General features: G+C 38.5%; 1 protein-coding gene across 2 annotated transcripts in view; it reads left to right on the top strand.

The window, feature by feature from the left end:
• IPO11 (importin 11) overlaps positions 1 to 12,491 on the top strand; it is a 189,203-nt gene extending 176,712 nt beyond the window's left edge. For both annotated transcript variants that reach the window (XM_004016947.6, XM_060400403.1), the window contains one exon: positions 11,108 to 12,491. In XM_004016947.6, the coding sequence (XP_004016996.1) occupies positions 11,108 to 11,272 (165 nt within the window). In that variant the 3' untranslated portion in view covers positions 11,273 to 12,491. The remainder of the gene's footprint in view (positions 1 to 11,107) is intronic.
• The last annotated feature ends 261 nt before the right edge of the window (positions 12,492 to 12,752 follow it).

Below are 12,752 nucleotides of genomic sequence, written 5' to 3'. Positions count from 1 at the left end.
TAATTTTATGCTTTTTTTAATTTCTAACATGTGACAGTGTATGAAGATCATATTAATAGCTCGTCTGATTTTTTTTTGGAACTGTCCCTTTGAAATAAATTACTTTAAAACAGATATAAAAGAAGAAAGCTTTTGTTATAGAAAATAGCCAAGTGTTATTTTTAACTGTCTTTTAACTTAAACTGGAGCTAACTTCTTTCCCACCCGCTTTCTTACTGAGCTGGAAGAAATGAAGAAACGGATGACTTTTTTAACCCTAGTCAAAATGGCTTTATGTCATCGTGTGAATTCAAACAATGGATCCTTGTTTAATAGTTGTTCCCAACTGAGTGCAACCCCTCCCTGCCGCACCCCCCCGCCCACCCCTCCCCCCACCAACCCCAGGACTTACAACATGTCTGAAAGACATTTCTGTTGTCACAAGTCCAGAGAAGTGCCATGGGTGTTTAGTGGGTAGGAGCCGATGTTGCTGCTAAACGTTTTGCGGTACTCAGGAGAAGTAGTTCTTCGTCTTATTTCACTGAACAGTGGGCCGCAGGAGGAATGTCACTCAGACATTTTTTAGGTGCCGACTGTGTATCAGAAAATAAGCTGGGTTGTAGAGGGCCTGGTATACTCTGTGCTAAGTGTGGTAGGCAGAATAGTCCCTTTCATCTGCAGGGACATCTGTGCCCTAGCCCCTGGAGCTATGAATATGTTGTGTCCTTCATGACCATGTTTTATTGCACAGCAAAGTGGAATTAAGGTTGCTAATTGGCTGATCACAAAGGAGATTATTCAGGTGGGTCAAGTGTAATCACAAGAGTCCGTAGAAGCAAAGAGGGAGGCAGGTGGAGAGGGTCAGAATGATGCAGGGTCAAAAAGACTCCATCTGCTGTTGCTTTAAAGATGGAGTGAGAAGGCTGCTAGAATAAAAGGCAAGCAGATTCTTACCTAAAACCTTCAGAAAGGAAAGCGGGCCTGCTGACACACCTGGATTTTAGCCCGGGGAGACTCTTCTGGCCTTCTCGCCTGTACGAGCAGAGATAGTAAGTTGTGGTTGTTACAGTAGCCGTGGAAATCTGGGGATTTGGGTTTTATTTGGTAGGAACAGGGAGGCATTAAAAAGTTGTCATCAAAAGAGTGACCTGGTCAGATTTGTATTGTAGAAGATTGTTGTACAACCATATCCTACTGTGAATTTGCTGACTCATATACTGTAACTGCATAATGACTGGAGGCCATGCAACTTCAGATACCAACTGACTTTTGTAAATTGGGGTTATAAACCCTAAATTCCACAAATACAGTCTCCACATTTTCATTGTTATATCCACATTTTGGGGGAAGAAGGCTTTATTATTAATAACTTTTTCTCTTTCCTTTGAACTAGTTATCTGTGTAGATCTTTGACTCATAATTCCTTAGCGTGCTTTACATTTGAATTTTATAGATGTTCATTTTTTTCTTTAAGAAAATGCCATTATGTAATGTGACTGTTAAACTGTAGCCTCTCTTCTTTTGTACGGTTTTTTTACCTTTGTATGTTTCCACAAACTCCAGGATTATTAACCATGAAGTATATCCATTAGTCCTTTTATCTTCCCTGACAGACTGCCACTTATGTGGCCCGCTGCACCAAAAATCCACATAGATTTTCTTTTAATTGAAAAACTAAAAGTAGATGTCATAGATGAATTTGTCTTTTATAAACAAAATTGTGTTCTACTCAAAAAAAAAAGGTAATGCACCCTGTCAGAATTTCTCTAAATAAAAGGGAATTTTTTACTTTGTCTTTTTTTTTAATTTGTTTTAAACCTCAATTTTTTTTTTAAGAGTTACTTCTTGGTTATTTTACAGAATACCTATATGTTCTCACTAAGTTTGGTTATAAAGCCAGTGTTTCTAATGAAATATCCTTTTCTCATTTTTTCATTGTAGACCAGATGTATATGTATTTAAAAAGAAATTCTATCATCTGGTGACTTTAAAATTTTTTTCTTAATAAAAGAAAAAGTAGAGCAGAACACTTTTGGCAAGAAAAGGTTCGAGGTTGTATTTAGCCATACAGTGGGGAAGAGGCTTCCAGTATTATACTTGGCAGGAGAGCTTGATAGCGAGCATTTTCCTACTCCACTCGTGTAGCTGCAGATTAACTGCTTCCGCCCACTGAATACTGATGCTATTCGATACACCACATCACCAGCTAGCTTTCTTGTGACCTGGGTAACCGAGACATATATCTTCTCTTTGTTGTCTCTCCTGGCACCCTCTTTACCTCTCCCCACCTTCTCTCTTTATCTTCTCTTTTATCACACATACACACAGTAGCTGTCTCACTCCAAAGAACAAATGGTGCAGCAGCTTTGTACCATTTAATATAAAAATTTTGCTACACCACGAATTTTCATGTTACCCTGCCCCACAGCACATTTTACATACAGGTATATATGTTGAGGGCTTCCCAGGTGGTGCTAGTGGTGAAGAATCCGCCTGCCAGTGCAGGAGACTTAAGAGACAGGGGTTCAATCCCTGGGTCAGGAAGATACCCAGGAGGGCACAGCAACCCACTCTTGTCTGGAGAATCCCATGGACAGAAGAGCCTGACTACAGACAGGGAAGCCTGGCTATGGGCTGTAGTCCATAGGGTTGCAAAGTCAGACATGACTGAAGTGACTTAGCACACACACACACACACACACACACACACGTATGTAGAATGGTGTGTGTATTAGTCGCTCAGTTGTGCCCGACTCTTGGCGACCCCATGGACTGCAATCCACCAGGTTCCTCTGTCCATGAGATTTTCCAGGCAAGGATTCTGGAGTGGGTTGCCATTTTCTTCTCCAGGGGATCTTCCCAACCCAGAGACCGAACCCAGGTCTCCTGCACTGCAGGCAGATTCTTTACCGACTGAGCTACAAGGCAAGCCCGTGTAGAATGGTACAGAATGGATTCTCAATAACCTTTCACTGAATTAGATGCTAGTGGTAGCAAATTTCTTTAAACATGTTAAGTCAGCAGTTAACATGAACCATTTTCTGGCGATTTGGGTGACCTGTGTTCAGGAAAGATCTGGCCTTTGATGTGGATGAATTCCTCCTGAAACTTTACTTGTTCCATTTCACTATGAATTTATTCCTTGAATATAAAACAAGAGTAATTTTCAGAGACTGGTACAAGCTCATTTATGGTCTTAAATCCATTGGGTATTGTAGATATTCTGCTTCTGGTTAGTCTTTTTATGGAAACGAAATAAATGTTGGTAGGCTAGATTTAAATAAACTCCACCATTAAAAGGTAATAGTGGGACAGGTATTTTGAAATGCTTGAATTGTGCTGTTTTCTAAAACCTAGTCGTAGTGCCCCATCTTTGTTAATCACAATGCTGTTGTTTTTTGAGTTTTCCATTTGACTTCCACAGATAACTCAGTCCTGGAGGCATGCTGTGTATTCCTTTGTTTTGTGCCAAGTCTGCTTACTAAAATAAAAACACAATGTAATTTAAATCGTGCATGATACCATCTCAAGTACTCCAGCAAATTTAGGTTAAACAGCCATAGAACAGTATTTCCCTTCCCAGAAATAAGTCATAAGATACTGCACATTCTCTAACATTTTGCTATACCAGCCAGTGGTCAGGTTGGACAGTTTTCATTGCCTTCATATTCAGTCATTTTTATAAATTATTAATGGTTTACAATTTGATGGATGATAATCCTACTTTTTGAAACAAATTAAAGACACTGACTGGCTCCTTATGCATACAGTAAGCAAAAGGAACTTAAAAATGTTTCACTGAAACTAAAGAATAAAAGAAACCCTGAAGAGTTCTAGAAATAGATGGTAGTAAATGGGAATTGTTTCATATGTTTTATTCAGTCTGTTACCTATATTCTTTTTATTTGAATGAATCTAAAAATACAAAGTTTTGGGTTTTTTTTTAGGTTTACTTGAGCTCTTAGGTGGCTTAGATGGTTCAGAATCTACCTGCAGTATGGGAACTTGCTTGCTTGCTAAGTCACTTCAGTTGTGTCCGACTCTTTGCGACCCTATGGACTGTAGCCCTCCAGGCCCCTTTGTCCATGGGATTTTCCAGAAAGAATACTGGAATGGGTTTCCTGCCCTCCTGCAGGGGATCTTCCCAATCCAGGATCTCCTACAGCTATTGCATTGCAATCAAATTCTTTACTGCTAAACTGCAATGCGGGAGACCTGGCTTCAATCCCTGGGTCAGGAAGAGCCCCTGGAAAAGGGAATGGCAGCCCACTCCATCCACTGTCCTTGTCTGGAGAATTACATGGATAGAGGACGTGGTCCATGGGGTTGCAAAGAGTCAGATGTGACTGAGTGACTAACACTTTCACTTTCTAAAATCTTAATCCTCAAAATTTTTCTTTAACAGGGTTTTTCACTTTTAGATGTACATCATAATCACCTGGAGAGCTTTTAAAAAAATCCTGGTGCCTGAAACCAGTTAAATCAGAATTTCTAAAAGAGTTAGACATCAGCATTTTAAAAGTTTCTCAGACTGTTCCCAGTGCTGCATAGCACATTGAACCACCGTTCTTTCAGGATTTTTGGTTATACTGCTGAAGATTCTCTTGCTTCCTAGGATTCTTCATTTTGAGTGAAGGGCCTAGCCTGTGCCTAGCACACGCCTTGTTTGTGGTTGGAGTTTAGTAATATAAATAGAATATTTTGATTCTATTTAATTGCTCTGATGGAGAACATTCCATACAAGACAGATGTAAAGAAAAAAGCAGAGGTTCTGTTCCTCAGAGCTGGGCTTGAAATAAATAGTTGGGTCATTGTTTAAGTTGTACATTTCTTTCAAACTTACTTTGCAAAAGATTTGATGTACCTTATAAGGAAAGGTATAATAGAATAAAACAAGTCTCCATCCCATTCTTTCTAGACATAGCAGTATAAGAGAGTTCCTTTACTTACAAGCTCAGCAGATAGAAATTGTAAACTAAATTCCTCAAGGAGCAACCATAAAATGATTAAAATAAAAATAAATTTAAAAATAGAATAAAGTAAAACTCTCAGGTGATGCCCTTGGAATTTGAGCTTTACACTGGGTGTAATTAGTGACTAAATTTGCATTGCCAAGCATCATTTATGAAGTAGGTTCTAGTTGGTATCTGCAGGCCTTATCTACAGGCCTCAAACTCTTTGTTAAGCCACAAAATGAGGAGAATTTATATCCTAAGAGATTTTAGAAATTTTAAATTATTTAGATATATTTTGGAGAAGGCGGTGGCACCCCACTCCAGCTCTCTTGTCTGGAAAATCCCATGGACAGAGGAGCCTGGTGGGCTGCAGTCCATGGGGTCGCTAAGAGTCAGACACGACTGAGTGACTTCACTTTCACTTTTTACTTACATGCACTGGAGAAGGAAATGGCAACCCACTCCAATGTTCTTGCCTGGAGAATCCCAGGGACGAGGGGAGTCTGGTGGGCTGCTGTCTATGGGGTCATACAGAGTCAGACACGACTGAAGTGACTTAGCAGCAGCAGATATATTTTAGAAATTGAGTTACCTTTTAGTGAAACAATCAAAGGTCAAAAGAGAAGATGATTTTAAACAAAGGATCAAACTAAAGAATTTTTAAAGGCCACATGGTTAAATACCTTGTTGTAGGCAAATTTTTCTTTTAAGATTTTTGTCCTATTGCATAGCCAGTGTGTTTATACATAATCTGTGAGATTTTATAAAAAGTATATTATTCTTTAAAAAGATCTTCTGTATTTTTCTCTAAGGTAGGAAACTTTTTCTCTTTAGCAAAATAGTATATGAAAAAATGTAACTCTGAATAATTTCTGAAACGTTATCATAAGGTGTATGGAGAAAAGTGAACAATGATCCAATATGCCATATAACCTAAGAAAAATAAAAGATTCAGCTTTACCGAATTCATGCTGGGTGAAACTAAAGATTAATGCAATGGAATGTTTTTTAGTTTTAAGGAATAAAAATCTTATGAAATATACATACATCTTGGTAAGTAGCACCACAGGAGCTAAAAATCTTGTACCAACTTTAGAGACGAAGCACCTTACGGGTCAGTTGTTGTTATATCAGAAAGCTATCATTACCAACCGAAGGACCTTTTTTTTTTTTGTTTTAACCAACAGAAAGACCTTTATACAGTTCAACCAGAACCATTCTGTTTTAGAGTAATAATTTCAATACCAGGGAATTGAACTACTTGCTTATTAAAGTCCAGTGAATGTACTTTTGAAGTGAGTCAGGTTATTAACACTTCATTTTTTGGCATTACCTTGGAGTCAGGAAATTCTAGCTAGTTATCTTCTGCTAATAACTGAAAAATGTTATAAGTTTCCTAATCTTATAACCATTTTAGTGGAAATATTTCTTAAATTATCATGTGCTCTCTTGAAGGGCAAGAATAGGGGTTAGGCATATGGAAGCAACAGAAAGAACAAAACCAAAAAATTGGAAGTCTGTAGTCTAGTGGCATCTACTGATGCCATTAGCTTGAGAAGAATCAGCTTTGGATGTGACTCGAAGACTAAGGTGGTCAGTTTTTGTCATTTTGAAAATGAACTTGCCAGTCTTACTGATTAGACATTCTGTGTATATAATGAACATTTTTGTCAACTAATTCAAGCTTCTACAGCAGTTTGTCCCCAAACCATATATCCACAGAGGAGGGTATTTTTTAGTCTAAATCTGTATTTTTAAATAACTTTTAATTAAAGTTTTGTTGGACATAGTTTCCCATGTTTTTGATTTTGTTGCCCATGTTTCTTGGTATCATACCCATGAAATCATTGCCAACACCAGGGGCATACAGATTTCCCCCTATATTATAGGCATTTTGCAGTTTGAGGTCTTATGTTTCAGTCTTTAATTTTGAGTCGACTTTTGTGTGTGGTATAAGGTAAAGGTTTTAGATATAGATATACAGTTTCCCAACACACTTTGTTGAAGAGACTATCCTTTCCCCACTATGTATTCTTGGCACCCTAATTGAAGATGAGTAGGTAGCTATATATATGTAGATTTATTTCTGATCTCTCTATTCATTTCCGTTGCTCTGTCTGTTCACCATAGTACTGGAAATCCTAGCTGGAGCAATTAAGCAAGAAAAAGAAAGGCATACAGATTGAAATGATAGAAGTAAAACTGTTCATACTTACAGATCACATGATCTTATATAGAGAAACCCCTGAAGACCCTGTTAAAAATAAAACTAGACCTAATAAATGAATTTAGTAAAGTTTCAGGATACAAAATCAATGTGCAGAAATTCAGTGTATTTTCTATATGCTAATGAAAAGGAAATTAAGAAAACTAAATTAAGAAATTTAGAAAAAAATTTAGAAATTAAGAAAAAAAATCAAGAAATTAAAGATTTACAGTAGCCTCAAAAAGTATAAAATACTTAGGCATAAACTTAACTAAAGAAATAAAAGACTTGTATGCCAAAAGCTATAAAATATTCACAAAAGAATTTAAAGACACAAATAGAAATCCATGTTTATGGATTGGAAGGCTTAATGTTGTTAAGAGGTCCATACTACCCGAAGCAATTTACAGATTCAGTACAATTGCTATCAAAATGTCAATGGCAGTTTTTATAGAAATGAAAAACACAATTCTAAAATTCATATAGAACCATAAAAGATCTTGAATAGCCAGCCAAGACAGTCTTGAAAAAGAACAAACCCGGAGGCATCACGTGCCCTGATTTCAAAATATATTACAAGGCCACAGTAATTAAAATGGTATGGTACTGGCATAATGACAATCTTTTTAGTTTGGAATAGGTTTAGGTTTGCAGAAAAGTAACAAAGATAGTACAGAGTATTCTCATGCACCCTTCACCCAGTTTTCCCCCAAGTTGAGAAACTGTACATTTATCAAAGCTGAGAGACCCACTTTGGTACATCACTACTAACTAAACTCCAGACTCTATTCAAATTTCACCAGGTTTCTGCTCATGCTCTTAGTTGCAGTATTCAGTCCAGAATACCACGTATTGCAGCTTGTCTGGTTCAGATTTTTAATAGTTTTCTGTTTCTTCTCATAGTTCCCAGTATTTCCATCTTGTCAGTTGAACCTCAATATTGAAGCCTTTGTTTTCCTTGTAGCGGGTTTTTATCTCCTCACATTTGTGCATCTCAGCAAAGGTAATCACACCTGTTAGAATATGTTTGGGAAAGAAGAATAAATAATTTGATTTTGTAAGATTCTTCTATGAATAATTTGTTTAAATTTGGGCATACAGGTGCCAAACTATTTTGATCATTCATCTTTAGAAGTTAACTCCTTGCCTCCCAGTGTATTCTTGGTCATTGAGGTTGCCAGATTAATGGTCTCTCTAGTTTATAAACTGTTACTGTTCATGTCCTCCAGTGATGACATCTTGTAAAACTACAACTTCACAGCCAGAATGTTGAAATTAATGAATCAAGATTTGGAACCCTTTTATAATTAAACCCGCTTCCCTCTTGGCCACGACCCCTCCTTTTGGTTGGTGTTACGAGTGATGGCCACTTTTAGTATTATGAGACTCAGAGTCTCATTTAAACCTTCTGTTTTAACTGTGTTTGTCTGATCCTGATCTGGCAGGAGAAGTAGATGTGCCACTTTGTTACTGCCAGGTAGGGGAAGAAGGCCGTGTTCCCCACAGAGCCTCCACTGATAGCTCCCGAGGTGAGAAAGGAGAGAGCTCAAGATCCCCGAGGGCTGCCTCACACATGGGAGAGGGTCGAGCCGCACAGTGTGAGTGGGCCAGCTTACTTGGCAGCGCTTGTCTGAAGTAGAGCAGCTGTCGTCAAAGTGTTTTTGCCTTGCTGTGTGGTCCCTTTGACATTCCCCTTTCCCAGTTTTGAACCAGTCCATTGTTCCGTGTGCGGTTCTAACTGTTGGTTCTTGACCTGCATACAAGTTTCTCAGGAAGCAGGTAAGGTGGTCTGGTATTCCCATCTCTTTCAGAGTTTTCCACAGTTTGTTGTCATCCACACGGTCAAAGGCTTTAGTGTAGTCAATGAAGCAGAAGTACATATTTTTCTGGAATTCTCTTGCTTTTTCTATCATCTAACGGATGTTGGCAATTCACTCTCTGGTTCCTCTGCCTTTTCTGAATCCAACTTGAACACCGGGACGTTCTCAGTACGCATACTGATGAAGGCTAGCTTGAAGAATTTTGAGCATTACTTTTGTTAACAGATGAAGTAACTGCAGTTGTGCGGCAGTTTGAACATTCCTTGGCATTGCATTCTTCGGTACTGGAATGAAAACTGACCTTTTCCAGTCCTGTGGCCACGGCTGAGTTTTCTTTTCTTTCGTTATTAGTCTGTTGAAAACGAAAGTGGAGATGTGATAAGCTAACTGCTTCCAGTGTCATATAGCAAATTGAAACCGCATTTAAACCAGACTCTTAAGATTTGCTTCAGTAATTGGAGTGACTTGTTGAACATCAGCTTGAAGCTCAGTTTCTTTTCACTCATATTGTAGCAGATGGCTTTAGCTAGAGATAACTCATGATATTTCAACAAAGTTCACACCCTCTTTAGTAAGAGGTCTATTTCCTAGTCATTAAAGTAATATTGAACATTATTACATGTTGCTTAGGAGAGCATGTATTTTTAAATGTTCAATTTCTGTACATTCTGTAGAGTGATATCTTCAGGCTTGTCAGTTCTTGCTGTTCTTTCTCCTACCCATTTTCCAGAAGAATGAGTATTGAAGTTATCCCTGCCATGAATTTACTCTCTAATTCTGGAATAGTCATATAAGGAATTCAGTTTCACGTTCGTGGCTCCTGTATCTCTGCCTCTCAGTTACATTTTCTATGTGTGGTCATTATTTTAAAGTCTACTTACAGTGCTCAAACAGCAGATCTGACTCAGCTACTTCATCTGCATAGAAGAGAATTGAGCCCCGGTAAGGAAGGAGAATTTCTCACACAGAAACTTTACTTAAAGCCTTGTACATGTTCAGCATTATTGATAATGAGAGCAATATGTAGCTTAAAGCAAAGATGTGTTATTTTCAGTTCTTGAATTTTAAGTAATGTAAATACTGACAGTACCAACGCTAACAGTGTCACAAGCTGAAAACTCATATACCTTTTAAGTTGGTACAAACCATAGGAAAAACACCTTGATAGTATGTATCAAAAGTCATAAAATTATGTATGTACTTTAGTAATTCTTCTAAAATTGTGACAGATATCCTCAAGAAATAATCTGAAATGTCGAGGAAAGGCTGTATACATAGTAACATGGAACATTATTCATGAAAGATCATTCAGCAAAATTATAGTTAAAATTGCAAAAAATATTTACATTTAAATTAGACTGATTACTTCAACACGCCTATAACAAAAAAAAGACAAATATATTTAGAATCCTTAAATGTATTAGAGTACAGTTTTTTGTGTGATAATTTTAAGTGCAAACAGCAATATTGATTGTGTATTTATATGTACATAGGTGCATGCCACAGGCCAAAGAGGCCAGAATGTTTTCTGTCTTGACTGTTATCATTAGGAAGTGGATGGATGGGTTCTTTTTAATTTAATTGTATTTCTTTTGTTTTTCAAATACTTCAGCAGGAGAGGAGGAACACATATTTGGGTTGTTAAAATCTAGTTTTACTAATTATTTTTCTTTCTCTTTTTAACCAGAAGAATATACACGTGTATAAGTAACATAGCAATCCAGGACAAGGCAGTGTCTCCTTTGTCAGTCCTGAGGGCCTCACTAAGCTGCCACAGTAAAGTCCCTGCTCTTCCTGTGAGGCACCCTGGACAATCATGTTAAAACTGTTTAAATGCTCTTTGGCACATTCTGTTTCTTTTAGCATACTTTCCACCAGGTTTTGATTCTTTACATGGATGAGCTGTTGAGAAATTGGGCTAATCAGACGACTGTGCTCAGAGGCCCAGGGCACTGAGGTTAGACTCACTGAATGAAATTTTCTTTGTCAGCCCTTTCTGCGGGGAAGCTGCGTTCGAGTCCATTGGAAGAAGGGTGGCAGAGGCACTTTAGATGCTGTGAAAGGAATTACAAAGAATTGTGTTGCTCACGGGGAAAAGGGCCTTGTTTTGCCTCTGTGACGCAGTGTGGCTCCTCTCTGTCCCACAGCTGGCCCTGAAGGACCCCGTGCACACCGTGTCCCTGCAGCAGTTCGTCTACGAGAAGCTCAAGGCCCAGCAGGAGCTGCTGGGAGAGCAGGGCTTCCAGTCCCTCATGGAGACGGTGGACACCGAGGTCGTCACCCAGCTGCAGGAGTTTCTGCAGGGCTTCTGAGGGTGTGAGCCGTGGCTGGGAGGCCAGCGCGCCGCCTTGTGTGCAAGCCTGCTGGGACGATGGCGAGAGCCCTTGTGTAAGAAGCAAGGAGATGCAAAGACCACGCCTTTTTTTACTACAAAAATTCAGTGAATAAATGTAATTCCTACATAACTAAAATTACAAACCTATTCCTCAAAAGAATTTAATTTTATATTTATGAGGGGCCCTGTGTTTACTAGAGATAGATTTGACAACAATAGCTGCTTAGTTTCCTGTTAAGAGAAGAAACTGTTTGTTACCTTTTAATCATGTGCTCTTAACACTTGAGAAGAAGAAGGTTTAATGTCTGAGATGTTTTACAGCAAACAAAATTAGTTAAATTTGGCTGCCTTATCCCTTTTTTAAGCTAATGAGACTACAAGTTTGAAAAGTGACAATGCTGTTCAGGTGATGCAATTAAAGAAACGTGTGTACCAGGCAGAAATGTACAAATAGTAACAGATATACATTACTGAGATGGTCTTACCAGGGGAGTTGCTTTCAACTGACATAGAAGATATGTTTTATCAGACAGATGGTTTTATTTTCATTCTAGTAATTTGATATGGGAATTAGTAAGGATTTTTTTTTCCGTGTGTTATTTTCACTAATTACATTTAGACTTTAAATGCACATTGTAAGGCCCACAGACGTGAACCTGTGGCACTGCAGTGCCGGGTGGGAGACATCTGGTCGTGGTTTGGTCCTGGTTCCTTTGTTACTCCTGGAGGCCAGGAGCCCTGTGAACACTGAGAGGAACTAACAGCCCACAGACCCCGCTCTGCCGTGACGTGGCTGTGACAGGCTGTTCAGCACTTACCCATCTTGGGCTCCTCGGTGCAGGGGTGCCCGTGGGGGGCCTAGCAGCAGTCCCCTAGGGCACCAACACCGACGTGACGAGTCTTCCTTCCTTATTGCTCCTACACACAGTACCAAAAACGGGGAAAAGGAGAAAAAAAAAAGCCTTACTTTGTTCTACTTGCCATTGACTATAAAGAACCTTTAAAGCATTTTAAAGAAAATATTCAAAAGCAAGGTTGGAAAATGTCTGATCTTTCTATAGAAAGTTGGGTACAGTATGTAACTGCAGGAAACCCACTGCCCGTTTGTAAGTCGTGGAGCCCAAAATGTATGGAAATATTTGATGTTTTCAGCTAAAGAAAGAAAAATATGGTCCAAATTAAATTTTCCAAAGATACCTCACCTTTGATTTGCCTGATTATTTTCCCTGCCTCACAAAAAATGAGTTCATAAGAATGGCCCAGTGAATTTTGAAGAGAGGTTTTCTTTCATAGTCTGGTGTTGACTCTTCTTAGTAGGTGGCAGTCCTTCAGGTAGCAAATCCTAGTTACCCTTTCAGTTTCTCTTTTCACGTAAGGACCAGAACTTCTTTAATATGATGTTTCTTTTCTTTTTTAATTTTTATTTTATATCGGAGTGAAGTTGATTAGCAGTGTTT

The sequence above is a fragment of the Ovis aries genome, chromosome 16, assembly GCF_016772045.2.
Source record: "Ovis aries strain OAR_USU_Benz2616 breed Rambouillet chromosome 16, ARS-UI_Ramb_v3.0, whole genome shotgun sequence".
NCBI lineage: Eukaryota > Metazoa > Chordata > Mammalia > Artiodactyla > Bovidae > Ovis > Ovis aries.
This window is presented reverse-complemented; position numbering and strand designations above follow the sequence as displayed.